Source organism: Ovis aries, chromosome 2, assembly GCF_016772045.2.
Source record: "Ovis aries strain OAR_USU_Benz2616 breed Rambouillet chromosome 2, ARS-UI_Ramb_v3.0, whole genome shotgun sequence".
Lineage (NCBI taxonomy): Eukaryota > Metazoa > Chordata > Mammalia > Artiodactyla > Bovidae > Ovis > Ovis aries.
In genome coordinates, this window is record NC_056055.1 from 83,942,816 (window position 1) to 83,970,355 (window position 27,540).

At 36.9% G+C, this 27,540-nt stretch overlaps 2 protein-coding genes across 7 annotated transcripts in view; one reads left to right on the forward strand and one right to left on the reverse strand.

Moving 5' to 3' along the window:
* SNAPC3 (small nuclear RNA activating complex polypeptide 3) overlaps positions 1-26,646 on the forward strand; it is a 42,269-nt gene extending 15,623 nt beyond the window's left edge. The window contains exons 4-11 of one of the 6 annotated variants that reach the window (XR_009599247.1): positions 2,135-2,239; positions 5,477-5,626; positions 15,041-15,123; positions 16,657-16,821; positions 19,759-19,866; positions 20,923-21,494; positions 22,209-22,584; positions 23,385-26,646. Coding sequence is in view for 2 of the 6 variants with exons in the window: in XM_004004386.6 (XP_004004435.2) it covers positions 2,135-2,239; positions 5,477-5,626; positions 15,041-15,123; positions 16,657-16,821; positions 19,759-19,866; positions 20,923-21,070 (759 nt within the window). In the remaining 4 variants the exon portion in view is untranslated. Of the gene's footprint in view, positions 1-2,134; positions 2,240-5,476; positions 5,632-15,040; positions 15,124-16,656; positions 16,822-19,758; positions 19,867-20,922 lie in introns of all 6 variants that reach the window. The other 5 variants (XR_009599248.1, XR_009599246.1, XR_009599249.1 and 2 more) reach the window with 5 other exon arrangements.
* Positions 25,836-27,540, reverse strand: part of PSIP1 (PC4 and SRSF1 interacting protein 1) — a gene marked incomplete at its 3' end in the record, with an annotated part of 36,839 nt that continues 35,134 nt past the window's right edge. Inside the window, 2 exon segments of the mRNA NM_001143892.1 lie at positions 25,836-25,911; positions 26,658-26,769. Coding sequence (NP_001137364.1) covers positions 25,851-25,911; positions 26,658-26,769 — 173 coding nt within the window.

Here is a 27,540-nt window from a genome sequence, read left to right on the forward strand (position 1 = left end):
CTTGCCTTGAGAACTCCATGGACAGGGGAGCCTGGTGGGTCAAGCACATATAAAGGAAAGTGTGATGTTATAATGGATTAAATGTGATAGCAAATTTGGAAAACTCAGCAGTGCCCGCGGGACTGGAAAAGGTCAGTTTTCATTCCAGTGCCAAAGAATGTTCAAACTACTGCACAGTGGCACTCATCTCACATGCTAGCAAAGTAATGCTCAAAATTCTCCAAGCCAGGCTTCAGCAGTAGGTGAACCGTGAACTTCCAGATGTTCAAGCTGGTTTTAGAAAAGGCAGAGGAAACAGAGATCAAATTGCCAACATCTGGATCATCAAAAAAGCAAGAGAGTTCCAGAAAAACATCTGTTGCTGCTTTATTGACTGCCAAAGCCTTTGACTGTGTGGATCACAATAAACTGCAAAATTCTGAAAGAGACAGGAATACCAGACCACCTGACTGGCCTCTTGAGAAATCTGTATGCAGGTCAGGAAGCAACAGTTAGAACTGGACATGGAACAACAGACTGGTTCCAAATAGGAAAAGGAGTACGTCAAGGCTGCATATTGTCACCCTGCTTATTTAACTTATATGCAGAGTACATCATGCAAAATTCCAGGCTGGAAGAGAAACAAGCTGGAATCAAGATTGCCAGGAGAAATATCAATAACCTCAGATATGCAGATGACACCACCCTTATGGCAGAAAGTGAAGAAGAACTAAAGAGCCTATTAATGAAAGTGAAAGAGGAGATTGGAAAATTGGCTTAAAACTCAACATTCAGAAAACTAAGATCATGGCATCCGGTCCCATCACTTCCTGGCAAGTAGATGGGGAAACAGTGAAAACAGTGAGAAACTTTATTTTTCTGAGCTCCAAAATCACTGCAGATGGTGACTACTGCCATGAAATTAAAAGACGCTTACTCCTTGGAAGAAAAGTTATGACCAACCTAGATAGCATATTAAAAATCAGAAACATTACTTTGCCAACAAAGGTCCGTCTAGTCGAGGCTACGGTTTTTCCAGTGGTCATCTATGGATGTGAGAGTTGGACTGTGAAGAAGGCTGAGCGCCGAAGAATTGATGCTTTTGAACTGTGGTGTGGGGGAAGACTCTTGAGAGTTCTTGGACTGCAAGGACATCCCACCAGTCCATTCTGAAGGAGATCAGCCCTGGGATTTCTTTTGGAAGGAATGATGCTAAAGCTGAAACTCCAATCCTTTGGCCACCTCATGCGAAGACTTGACTTATTGGAAAAGACTCTGATGCTGGGAGGGATTGGGGGCAGGAGGAGAAGGGGACGACAGACGATGAGATGGCTGGATGGCGTCACCGACTTGATGGACATGAGTCTGAGTGAACTCTGGGAGTTGGTGATGGACAGGGAGGCCTGGCTTGGGGTTGCAGAGAGCTGGACATGACTGAGCGACTGTACTGAACTGACTGAAAGATGTGATACTGTAGTAAAAACAGGGTTTTAGAGTGAAACATATCTGAATTTGCATTCTAATCGTCTGATTTACCCTGGGTAAATTGGTGAAACTGAGTTTCATCTGTCAAATAACTTTCTTGATAATATGGAAGTGAAATTGCTCAGTTGTATCCAACTGTTTGCAATCTCATGGATTGCAGCCTGCCAGGCTCCTCTGTCCATGTAATTCTCTAGGCAAGAATACTGGAGTGGGTTGCCATTCCCTTCTCCAGGGATCTTCCCGTCCCAGGGATAGAACCTGGGTCTCCTGCATTGCAGGCATATTCTTTATTGTCTGAGCCACAAGGGAAGCCGTGATAATATGGAAGGAGTTGTATAAAAGTGTTAATGACTGTAAATGTCAGTATTATACCAATGTTAGGTGATACTCCTATTTTATCATCAGTTGCTATGCACCTAGTGCCAAGCATCTTATTAGGTGCTTTATTTTACATTCCCAGCAACTATTCTGTAAAATAAATATTTTCTCTTTTTTTACAGATGATGAAACTAAAGCTTAGCGAGGTTTTTAAAACAATTTTCTTGAAGTAGAATTAGGAGCTAAATCCAGGGCTGATTGAAATCTTTGTTCGTAGCCCTTATTCTACACTGCCTCTGGTCTGGGTCACAGTGTCTGATTTTAATGTCTCTTATTTGTTTTCTTTTTTTAGGAGTCACATGCTGTAGGGAAAAAGCCTGAAAATTCAGCAGACATGATTGAAGAAGGAGAGCTTATCCTATCTGTAAATATCTTTTACCCTGTGATTTTTCATAAGGTCAGTAGTAAAACCTTTTGGACTTTACAGATAATATGAATGACTTTTACCAGAGTTTATTTAAAGCTTATTTGAACCAAAATAAACATGAGCATATGCTGTTTTATATGACATTCTGTCTATATTCTTGAGTTCTTTGTTTTACAAGGAATATCATAAAGTCAATTTTCATATAATCTCTTGAGTAATAGGATTACAGTTACAGTGTTGAAATGTATATCTGATTTCTGTACTAGTAGCCACTGAAAGTGTGTAAATCCTCAGTGATTCTGATAGTATTATTTCTTGAGGGTTTTTTTTTTTTTGGTAGAAAAACTGGTTAAGGAGGGTTTTATTTTGACCAATTCAGAATTCTTGGGAAGTTATTGAACTAGCTAAGGACAGCTCTTCTTAGATGAAAATACAGAAAGTTAGCAGTTCAAGGGTATCCAGGAATTTCTTAGGAATCTCTAGTAAAAAGAGCTCTATTGCAGTTAATATATTCTTAATTTCCCAAATAGATGTATCATAAACTTTAATAAGATTTCATTGAAATATTACTGTACATAAATTGCACTTATGAATAAACTTTTATGAATCATCTGTGGTATAGTTAGCACTAATTATTAAATTGGTACAAAAATAATTGTGGTTTCAGACTGTGAATTTTAAATCGTTATAATTAGGTTCAAACATATCTTTATTAATCAAAATAGGAAACATTACAATCAACACATCTTGCCAATGATAAATAAGTTTTTTTATTCCTGTAGCATAGAAATCCACGCTTCAGATGCAGGATTTGATGAACTCTTGGAAAGCATTTTCCCCCTCCTGCTGGTTGTGGAAGCATTTTCCCTTTAAGAAGTTGTCAAGGTGCTTAAAGAAGTGCTAGTCAGTGGTAGTCAGGTGAATATAGCAGGTGAGAGAAAGCTTGTGGCCCAGTTCTTTCAGCTTGTGAAGCACTGGTTGTGCGACGTGTAGTCAGGCATTGTCGTGTGTAAAAACTGGGCCCTTTCTGTTGACCAGTGCTGGCTGCCAGCGTTGCAGTTGCATCTCATCTATCTGCTGAGAGTACTTCTCCGATGAAATGGTTTCACTGGGATTCCGAAAGCTGTAGTGGTCAGACCAGCAGCAGGACACCAGTGACCGTGACGGTTTTTTGGTGCACGTTTGCTTTGGGAAGTGCTTTGGAGTTTCATCTTGGTCCAGCCACTTAGCTGGTTGTCGCCAGTTCTCATATAAAATCCACTTTTTGTCTCAAATCACAATTCCATCAAGGAGTGGTTTGTTGTTGTATAGAATAAGGACGACAACACTTCAGAAAGAAGGGTTTTTTGATTTTCAGTCAGCCCATGAGGCACCCACTTACTTTTTTACCTTTTTCACCTTTCCAATTTGCTTCAAATGAGGAATAGCTGTAGAATGGTTGGCGTTGAGTTCTTAGGAAACTTGTGTAGTTGTAAGAGGATCAGCTTCGTTGATAACCCTCAACTGGTTTTTGTCAACTTTGGTGGCTGTCCACCACGCTCCTCATCTTCATGGTTCTCGTCTCCTTTGCAAAACTTCTTGAAGTTGTGCACTGCACTGTTAATTTGTTAGCAGTTCCTGGGCCAAATGCATTCTTGATGTTTCAAGTTCTCTCTGTTGCTTTACAACCCATTTTGAACTCAAATTAGAGAATCACTCAAATTTGCTTTTGTCTAACATCATTTCCATAGTCTAAAACAAATATAAAATAACAGCAGGTAATAAGTCATTAGCAAAAAAAGAAATGTGCAATAAAGTGATGTATAACATAACCACATTTATTTAAGAGTATATTCCAACATCAAACAAATTTCAACAGTGTAAAAACTGCAATTACTTTTGCACCAATCTAATACCCTGTTTTATTAAGATCCTAAATTATCAATCAAAGAAAACGAAGCAAAACAAAACTAATAAAACCAAACGTGGGTAGTGTATAGATTCCTTGATTTCAGTGAGGTAGCTTTGAGGACAATTTAAAAGTCAGTGAAATTATATTCCTAAGACTCTTCATATTAATGTCACTTTAGTAGCAACTTGGTTATAAATTTTCACTTAAACTAAAAAAAGTTTTATTGCCAGGTGTATTAGTCCATTCTGGCTGCTATAACAAAATAGCACAAACTGGGTGGCTTATAGGCAACAGAAACTTGTTTTTCACAGTTCTGGAGGCTGGAAGGCCAAGATCAGGGTGCCAGCATCTGGTGAGCACCCTCTCCCAGGTCACATCCTTTTTATAAAGGCACTAATCCCATTCATGAGGGGGTCCACCCTCATGACCCAATCACCCTCAAAGGCCCACCTCCTGACATCAGTACACTGGGCCTTAGGATTCCAGCATGTGAATTTTGGGCAAATGTAAGCAACACAGCACCAAGTGTCTGTTGTACTCATAGGATTTTAATTTATGGGGGTGACTGAGTGACAGCTCTAGAGACCAGTGTCACTGAAAGATTTTCATTATTTGCATTTCCTGGGGCGAAGAGTATGCCACGTCATACAGCACCAAAGGGGAAGTACCAGGATCAGTCAGGAGGCAAGGGGAGAGCACAGGCCACAGGCATTACTGGTTTCCACAGGAAAGGCAAGGCAGAGCGGAGTAAGCAGTTTGGGACTGGCTAGCTTGAATAATTCCTGTGGGCTCTGGGCTGTGGGGCTGTCCTAACTGTCTGGTACCTGGCTGTGGTTTGACGTAGGACAGAGGAGAAATAATGACTTGGTATAATAAGAATTGGCTAGAGATGGTTTCAGAGTATGGGCTCTGGATCACAGGGGAGAGGTAAATAACAGACAGTTAGTTTGGAGCTATAATTAATAGATGCTGGGACTTCCCAGTGATGAAGAGTCTGCGTTCCAGTGCAGGGGACATGGGTTCAGTCCCTCGTCAGGTAGCTAGGATCCCACATGCTGTGGGGCTGCTTAGACCACAAGCCACATCTAGAGAGAAGCCTTGCATCACAATGAATGATCCCACGTCAGTCACAGTGAAGAGCCGACATGCTGCAGCTAAGACCCAACACAGCCAAATAAATAAATAAAATGAAGAAATATTTTTGAAAGATCAGTGCTGAGTAGACAAATGCAGAATCTAAGAAAACTCAGGACAGCATATTATGGTTATAACTTAAGATAACCAGTAATTTAATTTAGATCTGGTCATGAGATGATTTATAGTTGAATTGCTTTGTCTCTAAGTGAACACTGATTTATTTACTGTCTGACTTGTAGCACAAAGAACACAAGCCCTACCAAACAATGCTGGTATTGGGCAGTCAAAAGCTCACGGAACTGAGGGATTCCATTTGCTGTGTCAGTGACCTCCAGATTGGTGGGGAATTCAGCAACACTCCTGACCAGGCTCCTGAGAACATCAGCAAAGTAAGGTGATTTTTAAAATTTCTAACCATCATAGAACAGGAGGAAATAATAATCATAAGCTAAGGAAATAGGATTACAGGCTCATAGCATTCTAGTAAATGCTCTCTTCTGTGCCATTCCATCAAGCTTATTCCTTCTTTTTATCATAAAGACCTTTTCAAAGATGAGGCTATATTTGGTTTTGATTTCATCTCCCATTTATTTCTCAACCATTCTTTGTACATTCTTCTTTCTAAGGGCACAGTACCAACCAATAGGTCTCTTTTCCATGTGCATACAACTTGACCTCACTGTAGCATTGGAATTTGCTGTTCACTCTCCTTTCAAACTCTGTATGAGTTTGTCTGTCATAACTGACCCTAGCAGAGGGTTGGAGTCCACCCAAGAGCATCACTGCCCACAGAAGAACCTTTCAACCCACGGACAGAAGCAAACAGGGGCAATACCCTGTGACATTGGGCCTTGCTGGTACTTCCCAGGGTGCTGCTCTCAAAAGGACATACTCACTGAAACAGGATAGAAACGCAGACGGGCCACCCACAGTTTTCAGAAGGGATTGCTTACTCAGTAATGTAGTAGGGCCTGGATCCTTCTGAATTTCATCACAGAGCAAGCTTGACCCAATTCTATTAGCTGGTACAAGTCTGGCAGAGGACCTCAGATTTACTGGCATATTTAAGGGGGATAGCATCTCCTGTAGGTCACTAAAAAGCTGTTTGGAACAATTAGTATGTCCAATAGAGTTTGGACGTGAACCATCAAAATCTCTTTTTTTGGCTTGTTCCTTTATCATCAGCCACATAAATGCCGTTATAACTGAGGTCTCATCTTATTTCTTATTCTAAATTCATCTCTTGGGCTTTCCCCCCAGTTTTAATTTTGATGGTTTTAAGTATACTCCAGTCTTTATGAATCTCTTTCTCTCTTGGTTCCCAAACTCTTTCTTTTTAAGTGTCTACTGGACATTCTCACTTAGCCTCAGTGCTCCATGGCATTTTTACCACCTCTCTATACTTGATACACCCTTCCATTTTTCAAGGTAGCTGTTTTGTTCCTTCTGAAACTGCCAACATCTTTTCCTCATCACTCCCCTTCAGCTGCTGTTTATTTCACTGAGAAAATAAGTTATCAGAAGAGAATTTTCTGTCATCTCTCTCTCCCACATTTACCCATCTGCCTGTGCATTCTCCTTCCCACCTGTTACACTGGTCGGATTAAAACTGCTACTATCAAAGCCACCCAGGTGTCTGCTAGATTCCAACCCCACTGTATAACCAAGGACTTTGTTCTTGTACGATCCCTTTTCCCTGCATCATCAGCTTTTCCCTTCTGTTGCCTGTCCCATCAGTACGTAAATAGACTGTACTATCTCCTATCCTAACAGACCTTCTCTTACCGTGTATCTTCCTCTGGCTACCATCTCATTTTTCTATTTTCTTCTGATTAAACTGACTCAGGAATTATGAATTATTAATAGTGCCTCAGCTCATTGCTTCTCTTTTTCTCTCCCCTTTGTCCTACACGCACTCTTGTTCATCACCACTCCACCAAAATCACTTCATTGTTGTTGCCTCAGATTCATTTCTCATCTTACTTGATCTCTCATCAGCACATGACACAAGTAAATATTCCTTCTTCCTTGAACCACTGTCTTAACTTGGCTTTTAAGACATTACACCCGCCTCATTTTCTGCCTGTCCGACTGACTTTTTTACTCCTCTGCTGGATGCTTCTGATCCTCCTAACTGGTGAATGTTACTAAGCCCTTTGAATCAAGGTGAACTTGTCCAGATTCCTAGTCCAGATTTGTTATCTCCAATCTCAGTATCTCCAAACTCCAGATTTATTTTTTCCAGTTGCCTCCTTGACCATTACTGAACGTCTAATAGCCACTTTAAACCTAGTATGTCCAGAAACAGACTCTAGTTCTCTCTTCTCCTCAAATCTGTACCTTGCCCAGTGTTTCCAGCTCAGTAAATATGCTCATTCTACACCTGGTTACTTGAACCAACAACCTTGGAATCATCTTTGCCTCCTTTTCATCCCACATGGAAGGTGTCAGCAAGCACTTTGGCTCTGCTTTCAAGTTATGTTTATTATCTGCCCGTGTATCTGCTTCACAGGCAGCAGACTGAAGAACCACCATCATCTCTTGCTTGAACTGTGGAGTAGCCTAGTGACCATTCCCGCTGCTCCCTTTCACACTTCTGTTTATCCTTTACACCAAGCCAGGATGATACTCTAAAGTATCAGGCAGACCCTGTTGCTTTTCAACTCGAAAGTCTATAGAGGCTTCCTCTTATATCTAGAATAAAATACAAAGTCCTTTCTGTGGTTCTGGCTGCCTCTGGACTTTATATCCTAACACCCTCTTTGTCACTTGTTGCCTTCACACCATGAGCCATTCTTGCTCTTTCTCATATATGCTAAGCAGGGTCCTGGTCAGAGCCTTTGTTTCTCTTGTTTCCTCACCTTAGGTATTGTTATTGACCCGGGTATTCAGATGGCTCACTCCCTCATTTCCTCATGTTTCTGATGTTGCCTTGACAAAGAGATCTTTCCCTCTCTTCCCCAGACTTGCTAATAACACTACCTAATGTTAAGTTATATGTTTGTCTGTCTTCTCTTGAACCACGAGGGTAAGGTCTTTGTTTTAGGAATACAGAGGAATTTAGGAATACAGAGGTGTATTTCTGTCATGATGTGTGGCACAGAGGAAGTGGTCAAGTCCTTGTTGAATAAATAAACAAACCAGAATACCTCAAGCTCAACATTTAGTCTTGAACTCATTACTCTATATCCTATCCATGCCACTTAAGATGTCTTTTAAAAACAAATCAAACACCAAGAGGGAACTCTGTGGACACTGGGTGATTGTGATGTGTTGGTGTAGGTTTATCCTTGGTAACAAATGTACCATTCTGGTGAGTGGTGTTGTTAATGCAGGCAGGCCATGCATGTGTGTGGGGGCAAGGGCTACATGGGAAACCTCTACCTTCCTATTTTATTGTAAACCTAAAACCGCTCTAAGAGAATAAAATGTTTAAAAAATTGATCCTGTGATTCTCCAATCCAAACATCTCAGTGGTTCTCCACTGTCTGTAGTCCAGGCTCCTTAGGCTGACAAGTAAGGCCTTTTGTGAAGATGTTTCTCAAGTTAACTTTCTATACTATTCAGCCCCCTCCTTTTATACCTTAGGCTTCAGCCACAGTGACTTTATCTTCCTCAAGCATACCATACCACACTCAGAGTATTTGAACATGGGTGGGAAGCCCTTGCTCTCACTTACGAGATTCTTCTTGAAGGTCCTCTGTTTGCCACTCTGGCACGTTTCATGTATCGATTCTGATGCTTTGTAATAATACGCGATACTATTTGATACGTTTGTCTGCCCCACAAGACTGGCTGTGTTCCAATCTTTTTGGTGACTGGCATGGAGAGCAGCATACTTTCTGAGTTACATTGAAAATGGTTATAAGATACTGGGGTTCTTCAGGTTTGTCAGCTTGGTGCTTTTGAAGGTAAACACTAAAGAGAAACAAGTGGAATCTCGAGTCTGTATGCACACTAGGAAATAGAAGGTTTATCGTTTCTTTTCAAGGAGAAGCAATCTTATGCAAAGTTTCTCTACACTATGAGAAAAAAACAAGGTATAGCTATAAGTTTATAAGATCAGTTTAATAAGAAAAATATGAATTCACCCTCCTTATTTCATCCATGTGTTAACTGCTCAAAGCTGTGAGTCAGATCTGGGAATCAGTCTTAGCTCCAGGAACCCTGGAGAGTGTTTTTAACCAGACTTGTTTAGTTTATTGTGTTTGCACATCAGCACTCATGCCTTCAGCAGCTTTCTAACCAGGGAACTAAATGACCCATAGTCCTATTTTTAACTATTTACACATCTACTTTTACATTGTTTCTCCCTCTTCCATGTATTAAAATAATATCCTCTTATCATTTAGCACTTATCATGTGCCAGCTGTATAATATACTAGTTGATAGTTCAGTATCTTTGGAAAGAATATCACCATTTTACAGGTAGGAAAAAGGTGGTCAGAATATTGTCCTAAGTTAACCCTGTTGGGTAAGGAGTGGTGGAGGCTAGATTCAGACCATTGTCAACTTGCCTTCAAAGCGCCGTGTTTGTTCTTTGCCGTGTTGGCACCATGCCTGGCTTTAGACATCTTTCCCCTATCCTTTTGTTTATTTGGTGAACAAGCACTGCACGAAAACTTGAGCTGTGCTGGTTAAGGGCAAGATTCTAGTACATGCACTTTGTGGAATCTTTGCCTGTTCAGGGACCTGTTTCATTTGTCTCCTCCTTCTCCAACTATGCTTTTAGAAAGGTGAACTCATATAATTAAGTGAAATTTTCCTGATGCTAATAGTTGTTTGATCTGTGGAAAAATTTTTATTTCATCGATTAACATTTGTATTTTATGATTTTTTTACTGTAAAGTTTTCCCTTGGAAAATTCTAAATACACACACAAAAAAGACAGGCATATATGTATGGCCGAGTCCATTCGCTGTTCACCTGAAACTCACAATATTGTTAATTGGCTATACTCTCATATAAAATAAAAAGTTAAAAAAAAAAAAAGAGAGAATAGTATAATGAGCCCTTATGTACCCATTATCCACCTTCAACAGTTCTCAGCATTTTGCCAGAATTATTTCATCTGTTTACCCCATGCCATTGTCACACCTAACAAACTGAAAAAAGTCCTTACATTATAATGATTTTCTTTAACAGGGAGATGTTTGGCATGTATTCTACTGCTAATCATGGAATAAATTATTTACTTGCAGGTCTTGTAGCTGAGAAAATAAGAATCTTTATTCCAGTCAATAAGCAGGACTTAAATAAAATACTTTCCTTGAGCAATTTGGTGTGTGAGAGGACTAGAAGAACTGGGCCAGGGTATTTAAATCTTTTTTAAAAGCCATGTCTAAAATGTAATGTGCTTTGCTAATGTTTGTTTTAGACTCTAGTACTTCAGGAATGAGGTAATTTGTAAAATATGTGTATACCCAAAGCGACTAGAAGAGGAAGAAATGAAGAACCCCAGGGTTCGAAGGAAAGAAATCATAAAAATTGGGGCAGAAATAAATGCAAAAGAAACAAAAGAGACCATAGCAAAAAATCAACAAAGCTAAAAGCTGGTTCTTTGAGAATATAAAATAAAATAGATAAACCATTCGCCACACTCATCAAGAAACAAAGGAAGAAGAATCAGATCAACAAAATTAGAAATGAAAATGGAGAAATCACAACAGATAACACAGAAATACAAAGGGTCATAAGAGACTACTATCAGCAACTGTATGCCAATAAAATGGACAACTTGGAAGAAACGGACAAATTCTTAGAAAAGTACAACTTTCCAAAACTGACCAAGAATAAATAGAAAATCTTAACAGACTCATCACAAGCACAGAAATAAAAACTGTAATCAGAAATCTTCCAGCAAACAAAAGCCCAGGACCAGAGAGCTTCACAGCTGAATTCTACCAAAAACGTAGAGAAGAGCTAACACCTATCTTACTCAAACTCTTCCAGAAAATTGCAGAGGAAGGTAAACTTCCAAACTCATTCTATGAGGCCACCATCACCCTAATACCAAAAACCAGACAAAGATGCCACAAAAAAAGAAAACTACAGGCCAATATCACTGATGAACATAGAAGCAAAAATCCTTAACAAAATTCTAGCAAACAGAATCCAACAACATATTAAACATAATATTAAAAAGATCATATATCATGACCAAGTGGGCTTTATCCCAGGGATGCAAGGATTCTTTAATATCCACAAATGAATCAGTGTGATACACCACATTAACAAATGGAAAGATAAAAACCATATGATTATCTCAGTAGATGCAGAGAAAGCCTTTGACAAAATTCAACATCCATTTATGATAAAAACCCTCCAGAAAGCAGGCATAGAGGGAACATACTTCAACATAATAAAAGCCATATATGATAAACCCACAGCAAACATTATCCTCAATTGTGAAAAACTGAAAGCATTTCCCCTAAAATCAGGAACAAGACAAGGGTGCCCACTCTCACCACTACTATTCAAGATAGTTTTGGAAGTTTTAGCCATAGCAATCAAAGAAAAAGAAATAAAAGGAATACAGATTGGAAAAGAAGAAGTAAAACTCTCACTGTTTTTAGATGACATGATCCTCTACATAGAAAACCCTAAAGTCACCACCAGAAAATTACTAGAGCTAATCAATGAATAGAGTAAAGTTGCAGGATATAGAATCAACACACAGAAATCCCTTACATTCCTATACACTAACAGTGAGAAAGCAGAAAGAGAAATTAAGGAAACAATTCCATTCACCATTGCAATGAAAAGAATAAAATACTTAGGAATATGTCTACCTAAAAAAGCAAAAGACCTATATATATATATATATATATATATAAAACTATAAAACACTGATGAAAGAAATCAAAGATGACACAGATAGATGGAGAAATATACCATGCTTGTGGATCGGAAGAATTAATATAGTAAAAATGAGTGTACTACCCAAAGCAATCTATAGATTCAATGTAATCCCTATCAAGCTGCCAACGGTATTTTCCACAGAACTAGAACAAATAATTTCACAATTTGTATGGAAATACAAAAAAGCTCGAATAGCCAAAGCAATCTTGAGAAAGAAGAATGGAACTGGAGGAATCAACCTGCCTGACTTCAGTCTCTAATACAAAGCCACAGTCATCAAAACAGTATGCTACTGGCACACAGACAGAAATATAGATCAATGGAAGAAAATAGAAAGCCCAGAGATAAATCCACGCACCTATGGACACCTTATCTTTGACAAAGGAGGCAAGAATATACAATGGAGAAAAGACAATCTCTTTAACAAGTGGTGCTGGGAAAACTGGTCAACCACTTGGAAAAGAATGAAACTAGAACACTTTCTAACACCTTAAACAAAAATAAACTCAAAATGGATTAAAGATCTAAATGTAAGACCAGAAACTATAAAACTCCTAGAGGAGAACATAGGCAAAACACTCTGCCATAAATCACAGCAGGATTCTCTATGACCCACCTCTCAGGTTAATGGAAATAAAAGCAAAAATAAACAAATGGGACCTAATTAAACTTAAAAGCTTTTGCACAACGAAGGAAACTTTAAGCAAGGTGAAAAGACAGCCTTCAGAATAGGAGAAAATAATAGCAAATAAAGCAGCTGACAAAGAGTTAATCTCAAAAACGTACAAGCAGCTCCTGCAGCTTAATTCCAGAAAAATTAATGACCCAATCAAAAACCTGGTCAGGGAGAGCCACTGGAGGAAATGGCAACCCACTCCAGTATTCTTGCCTGGGAAATCCCATGGAGAGAGGCGCCTGGTGGGTTGCAAAGAGTCAGACATAACTTAGTGACTAAACAACAACAAAGAGGATACTTTTAGACAATACTTCTAACAATACTTTATGCATATATTATTGTTCTTTATTATAAGTAAAGCCTTGGTATAGGAAGAAAGGTAACATAAATTTAAGTTGTAAAACCCTTCCTACCCAAGCTTATCTGACATTTCTTTCACCCATTACCATTTTCCTCCTAGCAGATCTTAGGAATGTTCTTGAGGTTTTGATGTTCCAGACTTGAATGTCAGCAAGAGAATAAATGACTATTAGATACCTAAAATGGCATATAAATAACGACTTTGTTAAATGATCATACTGGTTATCCATAGTTACTTTGATAGATCTTTAGGTTACCTTAGATTTAATAGTGAAAGTGACTTCTTGGCACTAATTTTTCCATATCAGTTGGTAATGTCCTCCCTTGGAACTTGTTTGGCTTAAACTAGCTGACAAAATAGGGAAACTAGTTAGATCTCTGGTTACCATTAGAAATGAAAGTTAACTCTTATTGAGATTACTCCCACCTATCCATTTATGTAATAATATAAGGAAAAGATTTTTGTTCTTTTAGACTTCCTTTTGTAATTAATAATTAGACCAAAGGTTTTAAGTTGCCTGAATCACTTAATGTGAAGTTCTATATGTTATGTATACTAAATTTTGTTTTGTTTCCGAAATAAGGCAGTAGTGATTCTTTCAGAATCTTTATTTTGGATCGTAGCTTACTTACCTCTTTGAGGGTTTAGAAGTATGGTAAGTGGTAGATTTTGTGTGATAGTAGGCAGGCATGGCATTATATTATATCCTTTTATCTCTGCAACCACATGGGAAGAAGGTGTTGGCTTTACTCAGATTTTACATGAGGAAACGGAAAGTCAGGAGATTGAATAGTCTGAGAAGAAACAGTGCAGCCAGTCTTAGAAGGGTATCTGACACCAGTGCCAGGTGAGCTGTAAATAGGGGAATGAAGAAGAATGAGAGAAAAATCAAATCCTCAACGAAGTAGGAGAGAAATTAGGCCATCTTAGCGTAATATCTTTCAGTGCCTGAAGCTTACATAACTTCTATTAAGTTCCTAAACTGCTTTTGATTCTCAACACAGTCCTATAAGATAGCGTGCATGACAGATATTCTCATTGTACAGGTGAGGAAACTGAGGTCTGAGCAGTAAGTGTAGGTTAAGGGAAAAGACCCTCTTCTGACCCTCACCCAGGCATGTAATTCCATGCAAATGGTGAAGGACAAGCCTAACAGTGATTCCCAGAGTTGCCTGCACATATGACTCTCCTGAGGGGGTTGGGAAAATACTAGGGCCTGAGCCAAATCCTCAGACATTTTCAGTGAATGGATCTGAGGTGAGACGTCTTTGGTATTTTTGTGATTCTGTTAGATGGTCACAATTGAGACCACTGCCCCGATAACAAAGGGTGGTAGTGTGAAAGTTGAAACCTGAGGGTTCTTTGGTACTTTGGGCAAGGTTGCTTCAGAAAGAATAGATATTCACATTCTGCTTGCCTACAAGTTATTTGAAAATACAAAAAAGGATAACATAATTCCTTGATCATTGTCATTATCACTGGGGAGACATCAGCAAGGTGACTTTTGTTTAGTTTTCAGTTCTGGTATCTAAAATAATTGTCACTGCTGTGTATGCATATCATAAAATAATACTGACACATTTTTAATTGGGTTCCTTTCATGAATCTCAGGACAACATACAAATTTAAATCAAACCTAGAGATTAAAACAGCAGTAGGAAAGAATTGAAAATAGTAGCAAGGATTGTATCTGTGTCTTTATCCCTGGTGACCAAGATAATACCTTATCACATAGGAGGTTCCTGTTAAATATTAATGAACTGAGCATATTCTGTGAAGGTGCATGAAATTACTGTAAAACGTACTAGTGTGATTTTATGACATACAAATTTGGAATTAATACTTAGAGCAATTTTATGATGGGTAATACTGAATTTTTTCTCAATACCATCTGTTTTCTTTTAGGACCTATACAAATCAGCCTTCTTTTATTTTGAAGGAACATTTTATAATGATAAAAGATACCCTGAGTGCAGAGATTTGAGCAGGTATAGTTTGCAAAAATCTCAAAGTCTTTGCTATTTCTCATCAAAATAGGGTTATCTTCACAAGTCCTATTATTGGTGTGTTAAGGATCTTTGCCAAGCAATCATTTTGTTAGATTGTTTTACTAGTTTTCAGATTAAAAAGTCTCTCTCAAATTTTTAAAATATTTTCAAAGTTGTTTCATCCAGTTGGCCTAGGTTATAGTAAGTTAATCAAATTTTTAGCACTGTAAAAAAACTGTTTTTACCAAAGACATACAGATATTATTTCAAGATCTTTGCCAGCTATCTAAACCTTTTTTAAAAAAAAACATTATCTACTGTTTCAGAAATTATAGTTTATCGTGTTGAGTCTTATAACATCTGGAAAAAAAAGTAAATTCTACTTCAACACTTTATTAATCTGTTCTTCATATTTAGGTGGTAGTAAATATTCTTTTTCCTAGGTGACTGGATATATATAAGTTGTTTATGTATATAACATGAAAAATCTATGTCTGACATCATGCTATCTATATAAAAGTATTACGATACTTTTATTACTGATGTCCTGACAACTAGAGTATGTATGTATGTATAGTTTTTCTGAGTGTTTATATAAACTTTCATTCTCTTTCATTATAACCACTTTTATCTATATTCTAATGTAGCAGTTCTCAAAACTTGGTCTCCACACTCCTTCATACTGTAAATAATTGACTCCAAAGAGCTTTTATGTGGGTTATAGCTGTAAATATTCACCATACTAGAAATCAAAGCTAAGAAATATTTTAAAGTATTAACTAATTTAAATAATCTGGGCTTCCCTGGTGTTCCAGTGGTTAAGAATCTGCCTTGCAATGCAGGGGACACCAGTTCAATCCCTGGTCTGGGAAGATCCCACATGCTACAGGGCAACTAAGCCCGTGTGCCACAGCTAGTGAGCCTGCACTGTGGAGTCCAAATGCTGCAACTGCTGAGCCCACGTGCCCTAGAACCCATGCTCTGCAACATGAGAAGCCACCAAAATGAGAAGCCCACACCCTACTAGAGAGTAGCCCCTGCTCTCTCCAACCAGAGAAAGCCTGGGTAGCACTGAAGACCCAGTGCAGTGAGAACTTCAAAAAGTCATCATCATTAAATAGTCCAGTTACAGTTACCATTAATTATATTTTTATGGAAAAAAAAAAAAACCCTTTTCCAAACAGAAGAGTGATGTTATACATTTTCCATTCAATCTTAAGTGATTACATATCATTTGGCCTCCTGAAAACTGGTATTTATGAGAGAAAAACAGTTGAAAGGGCAAATAACATTTTAGGATTACTGCAAAGAGATTTTTGACCACATCAACCTCTCTGGGGGTTTCAGGGCCTTACTTTGTGAACTGCTGCTCTCATGGATACAGAAAAATTCAGAGTTCCTTCCTACTTGGCAACATGTATCAACCACTCTGATTTTCGCCTCAAGATGGTAATTTGGGTGAGCGCTTTTGTGAAATACTGCCATTGCAAACTGTTCGGAGCAATGATACATCCTTGCCTTTTTCTTCCTCAGAACCATCATTGAGTGGTCAGAGTCACATGATAGAGGCTATGGAAAGTTTCAGACTGCTAAGATGGAAGACTTCACCTTTAATGATTTGTATATTAAAGTGGGTTTTCCTTACTTATACTGTCACCAGGGAGACTGTGAACACGTTGTTGTCATTACTGACATAAGGTAAGTGGTAGCACTCAGAACATTTGTCCTATTATATTTCACAGTAGAAAACCATAAGAGGAATGAAAGAAATGATCACTGCAGCTTGACTCAGGAGCAGCAAAAATGTTTGCTTTTTCTACAATGACCAACTCTGCATCTGCATCTTGTCTTTTAGAAAATCTGTAATAAATACTATTTGACCAGTGAGCCATTTGAAATGGTCCAACTCTAACGCCACGGTCTGTCCATAGAATTCTCCAAGAATATTGGAGTGGGTTCTCTGGAGAACCCCCATATTGGATATCTGAAGAAGATCCCTTCTTGAGGGAATCTTCTTGACCCAGGGATCAAACCCAGGTCTCCTGCATTGCAGTCAAATTCTTTACCATTTGAGCTACCAGGGAAACCCTATTTGAAATGGTAGAATATGCCAAAAATCCAGAAAGATAACTGAAGCTCCTCTTCTGCCCAAAGACAGTGTATGACTTATGTGAATCTCCATGGGCCCCCTCCTCCATTAAGAAATACTAAAAATTATATTTTATCACAGTACCATTATAAAGACAAATATAATACAGGCTAGATTTTTGCTATGAAAGTATTTAGGGGTTAGAAATCTGTAAATACTCTATTATATCTTCATTTGTGTATTCGACAGCTATTATTCAAGTAGTAACCATCCATTTTGTATTTCATATAGACCCTTTGCTTTGCACGTGTATTTCTGGGTTTCTTTTCTTTTTGCCAGAATCTGAAGGAAATAAAAGGGAACTGGAGGAAGAGAAGAATAATTCTAATGTTTGACAAATATGAAGAATTAGTGCTTTGATAAAGATTTAGAGTGGGAAGGACTTAAGTAGTCTGAGAGTTCGGGATTATAAAGTCTGTGTAGCTGGTATCTCTAATGAATAAAGCTTTTCATTTCCTTATTAGGAAACCTGTTTATGAAGGATTGCCATAGTATAGGAATAAGCTCTGCTTGATCCTTGGTCTTGGTTTGATTTCTTCTGAGAGACAGTGAAGATGTTCTTATGGAGCAATGACTCATGCTGATGGCTTTCCCTGCCTCTACTTTTTCTTATTTTTTGGTTTTAGTGACCAGTCTCCAAAAATTTACTTCCCATGCCCTCATTCTCAGGAATGTACTTTGTGTAAAATACTTCACACACAGAGTAAACCTTGAAAAAGGAAAACATGGAATGCAAAGCAGGATAAAGACATAAAAGGAACTCTCAGAATGATAGCTGTAGAGCAGACCTAGAAAACAGCTTAGTCCAGAGACTGGGGAGCTGGACCCGAGGACTCAGGAGGCATGTCCCAAGACTGCTAGACCTCCCACTGGTGTGTGGCCCATGTGAAGAGCACGATCCCATTCTGTCAGCAAATAAGGAACTGAATTACTGAGAGGTACACTGAAACCTAATAAGGAAATACAAACATGAGAGAATTAGTAGCTAGAAAACAAGTGTTACATGAGAAAATAAACCTATAATTCATTAGTCATAATTTAAACATTAAATATCTATTTAACCAAAGTTTAGTAGTTCCGTTGAAAAGCTGTTTTAAAAAGAGGCAGTTAAATGAATGGCAAACAGTTGGCCTCTTAGGAAGAATTGCTGAAGAGCCAGAAGTGCTCATAAACCTCATAGATTTATAGGACTTAAAATTATATATTTCTTTGATAATGTATTTCTTTTCTAAGTTTTATATAAGCTGTTCTGCTTGCTCTTCACTCAGATGAGGGGTAATATACCTCAGAATAAGCATGAGATGGAAGACAGTCCACTTTTCTCTGATGATCTAAGTGTCCTTACATTTCTCATAGTGTAGGCTGTACAGCATCATTCCTAAAATTCAAGGCAACTTAGAGCAATCTTCACTTACTAAACATTTGCTATGTAGGACTTTCCTAGGGAGTTTTTTAATTTAATTAACTACAAGTAATTCTTCCCTCAGTTGGTAAAGAATCCACCTGCAATACAGGATGCCCTGGTTCGATTCCTGGGCTGGGAAGATCCCCTGGAGAAGGGAAAGGCTCCAGTATTCTGGCCTGGAGGATTCCATGGACTGTACAGTCCATGGGATCACAAAAGAGTTGGACACAACTGTGCGCCTTTCATAAGTAATTTTTATCTTAGAGGAGGATTTAATCATTCATTGCTATCCCATAGTTTAATAGTTGGTAAGCTGTCAAGTTTATTAATCATTTCCTGATGAAGGACATGGAAGCCTTCATCTTGGAAGGACATGCTGCAGTCCATGGGGTTACAGAGAGTCAGACATGACTTAACTACTGAACAAATCATTTTCTGATGGCGAAGTTAATATAGTGCTACTCTTTGTTACCGGAGGAAAAAAAAATTTTGTAATTCTTAAGGGGTTTTTAGAATACTGTTGTACATGCCCTTCATTTTTCAAATGAAGAATTGCGGGGGTCCAGCATGGTTAAGGATTTATCCAAACCTACTAAGCTGATGAGTGGTGAAACTGACTTTCTATTTTTTAAAATTTCTTAATTCTGATACCTAAAACTAAAATCCTACCAATTCACATTATATACCAAAGCCAGATTTGGATTTTCAGTAAAGGAGTTTTTTTTTTTAATTAAAAAGAGCCATGTTTGTAATTCAGAACCAATTAATCTGTAGCACTGAGTACACTTTCTCAAACTGTATTCCATAGAGTACTAAGTAAACAAAGCACAGATTTGAAGAAATTCACCCAGGTAGTGCTGCCTACATTTCCGTTGCAAGAGTCACAGTGTACATGGCCCTAAAGAGATTTGGGAAATTTCACAGAAAAGAAAAGTGTTTAACCCCAAATGTCTTTTGGAGAAAGTGTTTTTACGGAACACAACAAAATTGAAAATATACCTACTGTATTGTTCATTTTGAGGTAAGGATGTATTACAGATCACAAAAATTTGCACATCATTTATTTTTTCATGTACAAAAGGCTTGTGCATCATGATGACTGCCTGGATAAGACACTTTATCCCCTTATCATCAAGAAACATTGGCTCTGGACCAGAAAATGTTTTGTTTGTAAAATGTTCACAGCTCGGTAAGTGATTCTACTTTTTCCCTTGGGAAGTACTGGTTTTCAATAGTGAAACACTTTCAATTTTTGGTATTTGTTTTTGTTTTGAATTGAGGACTTATACTTTGGTATATAAATAATATAAAGAGTTTTATCTAGTTAGAAAGCACTACAAATAGTAGTACAAATCAGTTTAAGCTACAGCTGTGTTTTTAAACAATAACCAATTGAATTATGTATAATAGAAGTCTAGGGACTAGGTCAGACTTTATAGTTCGGTTGATAACTTATGCTGGATGCTGTCATCAGGGAGCCAGGTTCTCTTTCTGCCTCTTGTCAGCAGTTTCCAAAATGGCTTCATCCACATTGTCTCCATGACAAAAATAACACTTCATCTCATTTTTATTTTAATGAGGTCAAAATATGGTTTTATACAGATTTGTGGTTTTGCATCTTTAGATGTTTAACTGTGAATCACTCATAAAACCATCCAGAGGAAAAGGGAAGAGTTTAGCGTCATTAGTGTGTTTTGGGTTCCCCACCACAACATGCTTTTCTAAATGATCAATAGAAAAACACAATAAATCAGTTATCAGATCAAAATGGCAATCGGAATGTCAAAACATTCCATGAGATGCACAATTCAGACAGACTGAAAAATATCGTTTTCACTTAATGTGACATCCTTGTTAAAAAACAAAATCTCAGTTGACTAATAATTAGCCATATTCCTATCTGCATACCCTCTGTATATTAACATTTTATCCTAAACTCTAGGTTATGTTTGAAGGCTAAGTATGTGTCGTTCAAGCGTATGATACTTTCAAATATGGATTTATATTCTTTTCTACTTACCTTTAAGGAGAAATCTTTCAGAGAAAAGTTGTCCTTTTTGCCTTGTAGAATACTGGTAGTGTTATGTCTGTACCTATATGTGTATACAATATTATTTATATAAAGGATTAAACTGTATAAATAAGATAGAATAAGGCAATAGTGGGAATGTTACCTATACATACTGCAGCACATTAAAGCATGAAAAAGTTGATTGTAATGATGTAACATCTTTTTTAACTACAGATGGGTGACGAACAACGACAGTTTCGCACCACAGGACCCGTGTTTCTTTTGTGATGTTTGCTTCCGAATGCTCCACTATGATGCAGAAGGCAACAAACTGGGGGAATTCCTCGCTTATCCCTATGTTGATCCTGGAACCTTTAATTAATATCCAGAAGTGTACCCCTGTGAAATAACTTGGTTACTTTACTTCCAAGAAATGCCAACGAGGGACAGGATCCACCAAAAACAACTGGCTAAAGTTGTCATCCCTGCAAAAAGTTCAAATCACAGATCTTCTTAAGCAGTCTGAATGTATTTAAATGTTTGAATTAAATTAATATTTATTCCAAAATATAGTTTCTTGCCCATTTTTAAGTGAGTTGTCTACTGAGTTGTAGGACAAATCCTTTGTCAGACATAAGTATTCTGGTTTTCTCCCAGTCTGTACTTTGCCTATTTGCTTTGTCCAGAAGGGTTTTTGCTCATCTACCATTAGCAAAATTTTCCTAAAGATACATCAAGTGATGGAAGTGTTTTGAAAATTCTTTGAAGAATATGAGAGCTACACCTTGTACCATGAGGCTTCCAAGGTAAATATCCTTCAAATATCTGTAATAAAAATGGAGAGATTAAGAATAAAAGTACTTAATAAATACAGTATTCAGAAGAGCTATTGTGTAATTTTACACTGAACTCTTATAATGTTAACTAAACACTTCAAGACTCTCACTACATGAATAATGAATGTATAAAGAGCTTGGGTATATACTCATAACTTCATAGAAGTAACACTTAAATTGAAGCTTCATTTCTTGACGAGAACTTTTTAGAATCACAAATGCTATTAAGTTTAAAACGTGTGACAGTTTTAATATTTTTATAATTTTAAAAAATAGATTGTATATAACATAACCATTGAGTGGACGTGGGAAATCAAGATCCCATGGATTGCTGGCTCTGCATCGCTATTGTCTAGCAATAATACCCAGTATTCTATATGCAAAAAGAAAACAACTGTTTTTCCTCATGAATGAAGAGCCCAGCTCTTCATTCTTCTGGTACCTTTGTTATGATCGTCTAGTTACCAATTCTCATTTGGGGCCAGAGGACAACTTTGATAATTTTGAGAAAGGTCTAGATCCATCAGAGAAAATTATAGCTACTTATTTTATTGAAATACTCTGGAAATCTTTTTTGGTGGAAAATTTAATTAATACTCTGCTGGAAAAGTATTAAGCAGAATTAAATTTTTAAACATTTCAAATGTTTTAAAATGTACTTAAATTTCACCTTCTCTCTCCTAGGTTATATTTATATTCAGCTGAATTCCACTTTCCCTGGATGGCTGAGAACATTTACCATATAAATAAAAAACTGATGAAGCCTGTAAGACATTTGTTTAAAAAAGTTAACAATAAAATGTTTTATGGACTTAAATGCCACTTAAATCAGTGAAGTCAACTGTGGTATGTAGAAGACCTGTCACCTGTTTCCAGTGGTTGTATTCACTGGCTCAGTCAGTACACCAGAAAATCAGCATAAGCAACTTAAGAGGTCCCTTCATGGCTGCTACTATTGCCTAAATGTTTACTCCAATGTTTCCAATGAGGTTCAATTTGAACAAACTGAAAATCCTGCTGGAAAACCTGAGATTTATCTAATTTCTTAAAAGTTCCACAGGTAAAAATGAATTTTTGCTTCCTTTATTTTTAAACTGCATTCTAAAAGGGTCTCTTTACTTTTATTTTCATGATTTCATATTCTCAAAACAGCAAATTCCAGAAAGTGTATTGTCTTAAAGCAGCATTAATGTATCTGTTGTACCAATCAACTCATTTTACTGGCAGAGAAATTAGAATGTCAGTTAAAACGTTATACTGCTGTTAAAATTCCTGTTTTGTTATTTACTGAGATTATTACTCTGTGGTTCTTTAAGTTAACATCCCCACCAAAGTTACAAAGGCTGAGATACCTATCTTCATTTCCTAATGAGATCTAGAGGAAAAGTAGCCGTATTGTCTTTGAACTTGCCAATGTGCTGCATATCAATTATACATGTCTCCCACCTAAGTTCATGTTGAAACTACTAATTTTGAAGTAGGTATAAAAGATGCCTCGAATCAGGGATTTCATAGCTGTAAAATTCAGTATTAAACACATAACTGTTAAACTACATATAACATTTTATCTAATGAAGAAGGCAGATATGAAATGTCATGAACCTATTAATTAATATCCTGTTAGAAATAAATCAATTTTTATATAGTAGTGGACGGACATGCACAAAATTATTATCCAGAATAATTCTAGATACTGAATTATTTTAGGCTCAGTATCCTTTAAAGATTATTTGACCTTTCTCCTGATCAAATTGCAGTGTTTTTATCATTTCTAAGGTTACAAAATTACGCAGATTATGAATAATTATAAACAAATTATAAACACCTTTCTGCCTAATATAACTATGACTTTATTTCCAGTAGATCCTTTCTCTGGCCAGTGGGACAAAATAAGTTGTGTTAGTGAAGGCCTTAGGATTAGATGGCACACCTCATCTTGACATCTTTAACCAGGTAAGTGTGTGTGGGTATGCTATAATCAGTGCATCAGCAAAGTGGGTAAACTCTTATCCTACTATTTGGAAGTCACAGGATATACTAGGAAATATGAGGCTTAAGGTATTCTAGTCAAGCTGTTTACACATATAGCGTGTTCAGCATCTCCAGTTTGGATACATCTGAAATTTTGCTAAAGCAGCTAAGAAAACATGCAACAATGGATTCTGCTAGGTCACTGCATAACTTACTCTTTGTAAACTTATTTTTAAATGTTACCTGGTGGTTTAAAAAAAAAAAAGGCACAAAATAGATACTGCTTATACATTTAAAAATACATGCTTGGTTGGGGGCACCAGCTATCTCATTTAAAACATCTCTTCCAGACTTATTCAGCTGTGGAGTTTTGACCAAAAACAAATTTAAATTGAGCCAGTGCTCCTGAAAATTGGTAATTGTTCATATGACTTTTCCTTAAGAGTTCTGAGAATGGTCTATCTGTCAATCAGATAAAAATGAAAAAATTTTCTTAAAGAGAGACTAAAGAGAAGGCAACTGTGTTTTTAACACTACATAAATCAACTGCCTAGAGCAATGTATCAGACATAAAGTTTCAGAATGACAATGTTATCTCCAGAATTTCAGTCGTCTATGGTTTCTTGGTAAAACTGTGTAGATCCCTTGGGTCACTAAAGGGCATTTCCTTAATTTTTGTCATTTTGAGCTTACGTTTTAGTAACCTGTGTCCCCAAACAGTACAGTTTCTATGACCACGTTATACTCTCTTGGAAGCAAATCCAGAATTCCATCTCACTTTTTTTATATGGGAAAGAAGTAATTTACTAGTGAAGTTTGATAGAAAAATTCTTTAATCAAAACAAGTTTACATGTTGACACTTATGGCTTAACTAGAATAAATTTGTCCAAGTTTAAATTGTGTAAGGACCAAACAGGTATAATAGCCAGAGTTCCCTCAGAACAGTGGGTCCTAGTTCCATTGTAAGGCCTCTCAAAAGCAAGACTCCAATTACTGAAATGATTCCAAGTTTTCATCTAAAGATGAAAAAAATTACTGAGAGGTCAAAGCATACAATGCATGTCACATGCAAACACTGGTATTTAAGCCTTTTTCCCGTATTCCTAGTTTCCAAACATGAGAAGCATCTTTTAAGCTACTGCAAACCACCAACTGACCTAGTATTCAAAATATCTTAGAAATCCTGTTTGTTAAAGTTGTTCTTAAAATTCTGTGTTAACTTTTGTTCACTGTGATTTAGTCCATATACATGAAAATACAGACTATTCCTTTACTTTTGTCTACTGCCTCAGAGTAACTAACTTTTTGCAATCCTGTCACATGTATGCATTAGAAATAAAAATTCCCTTCTCATAGTCATGTTTTCAAATAGGTTTGTTTCCTTAGATAGTATTTTTTTTTTATTTACTGCAAAAAGCATTATGGATTGCATTTTTCCAATTAAAAAAATATTTAACGACTTCTTTAATGAGTGGGACTTTTAAAAAATTTCAGAAACTCGAGACATTTCTCAAAAATAAACTTTTATCATGTAGTTCTCAGTTTCAGCTACTACTGCCTATAAAGGATCTTAAATGGTTGAACCCTAAAAGCCAGATTCATTCCTTCATACACTCCTGCTTACTGCAGGAAACTCACATGTGACTTTCACTGGATTCTCAGCCACAAAACTAAATTACCTTCAGAAGTTAACATGAGTTTTGCACCTTGTAGAATTGTCAGTTCAATGTCAGTTGGGTATCTAGTTGTCATACAAAAAGGCATACAGACTGCACATTATTACAAAGCAGTAGGGTAATGTAGCACAAGGTAGATTGAGATTAAAGTCAACTTTTGATAAGAGAAAGGAAGGAGTGAGTACCTGTATAGAAGTAACATTTTATCAACCATAAAAATGCTTAACTTCTACAAAACCCACAACAGTGAAAAGACAGTCTGGTAAATCCAATTTTTGTAAAAACTATGCACAAAACCCACAGTATCTGGGAAAAGAGGAAAAGGTTTATACAAGTAGCAGTTTTAAAAAATGTAACTTTTTTCTACTATCAATTACACATTAACATACACACACTAACTGAAAATATACTACAACCGATGTCTGGAAAAGCAGTTTAACACTTCCTAAATGAACTCCCCCTCACATTCACTGTATAATGAAGCTGTTAACACTGCACAAGTACAATTAGCAATGTTTAGTCACTTTTAAACAAAGATAAGGAGATTTCTCCCTCAAAACAAGTTTTAAACATCAAAACCTATGTTTATAAAAATTTAAAACTTTCAGCAGTCTAAATATTTCAAATGAAAACCATTACAAACTTCTCAAATGTTCTTTATATTCCAGGTATGTCAACCTAGTTATCTAGTGTAGAATCCTTCAGAGATATTTCAGTCTCTCTCTCTTCACTGGATGGCCTAAAGAAAAAGGGGAAAAAAAGGTGTGACAACTGGGATTAGGGGGCTTTTGTTCCTCAGGAGAAAAAAAAGATACTACATATGTGCATTATGTTTTTTAAAATGTTAATTATTTTCTGTTGTAAATTTTATTTTAGTATGTTGTATTTTCTTCCCAAAGTAATATGCAGATCAAGCAAAATAACTAAAGGGAAGCATCATGGCCCAGGCCCTTTTCAGTCATTTCTAGCTTTAAAATGAGTTCTCTTTAAAGAACATGAAAAATGTATCTATGGTACCAACATATTATAAATCTTCAGAAGAGAAAGATTTCCTTGATTTCAAAATTAGAAAGGATGCTTGGTTCTAAATCCTTGAAATGTACAGTGGACTAATCAAGATTTAGGTAACTATGGTTCCATATCTAGTTATCTTAGCATGGGAACATAACCTATGATTCTAGATCTAATTTCTGCATTATTCTGTCAAAAGTCAAGTAAGTGTGGACATGAGTCATTAGTACAGGTGTTATCAATGGAACGAGTTCAAGGAATAGTTATTTTTTTTAATAGGATTAGCTCTATTCTCTTGAATACAATGACATATTGGTTTTAAGTAAAGTTTCTTTATAATTTGGCCATTTTGATGTCTTGACTCCTGAATTCAGGAAGTGAGTCGTGAAAATATAATCCCTTACACAAACGATCTTGGATCAGCAATGTGATCTAAAAATTAAAACATTACAACGCACTAAAATATGTCCTCACTTTTTCTTACTGCTGGCCTCGTGGTTGTCTTTGCTTTCTTCATTGCTGTCTCCATTGTGTTGTGGTTGATTACTGTCTTGAGCATCTGATCCTCCATTTAGAGTCTTTGAACCTTTACAAAGATACCAGTGGGAAAACTGTTAGAACTGTGAGGACATCTTAAGGATTAGGAAGACCCAAATTCAAGAACTAAACATAGCCCCAAAGTTCCTAATAGTGTATTTTATGTGATATTGCACTGTAATCCTTTGGGTAGACAAGGCACAGTAAGAAACAGGGTTACTATCTATATCCACAAAACAACAGACTACTAATCTGATTATTCCATTTGTTACTGTTGTCAGGAAGTTACTAAAGGGTGGTACAACTCTTTAGAGCATTGTGATTTATTCCAGTTGTTAGAAAAAGCTATGCAAATCACAGTAAAATTTTGTATTTAAGAACAGAAGGTGGCAAAATAGTTAACATGATTTTGTCTTCTTACTAACTTAGAAAATGATGAGGGCTTCCCTGTAAATACTACTTCATTATCAAACCTCTGGTTTGTTATCATTATCATTCCCTAGTAAATGAGTTAAGAAAATCCAACTCGTTTTGAACAGTTGTTCTCTGTTAGGGAGCTGCTGGCAACATGTTTAGTACCATGGAATCAGGGACGCTCCCAATGGTGCAGGCACACTTCGGTTTATTGTGCTTCACTTTACGGTGCTTTGTAGATCCTGCATTTGCATTTTACAAATTCAGTGTTTATGGCAAGCCTGCATCAAGCATGTTTATCAGCACCGTTTTCCCAGCAGCAGTCGCTCACTGTTTCTGTGTCACATTTTGGTAATTGCCACAGTATTTCACACTTTAGACATTTATTATATTTTATTATATTCAT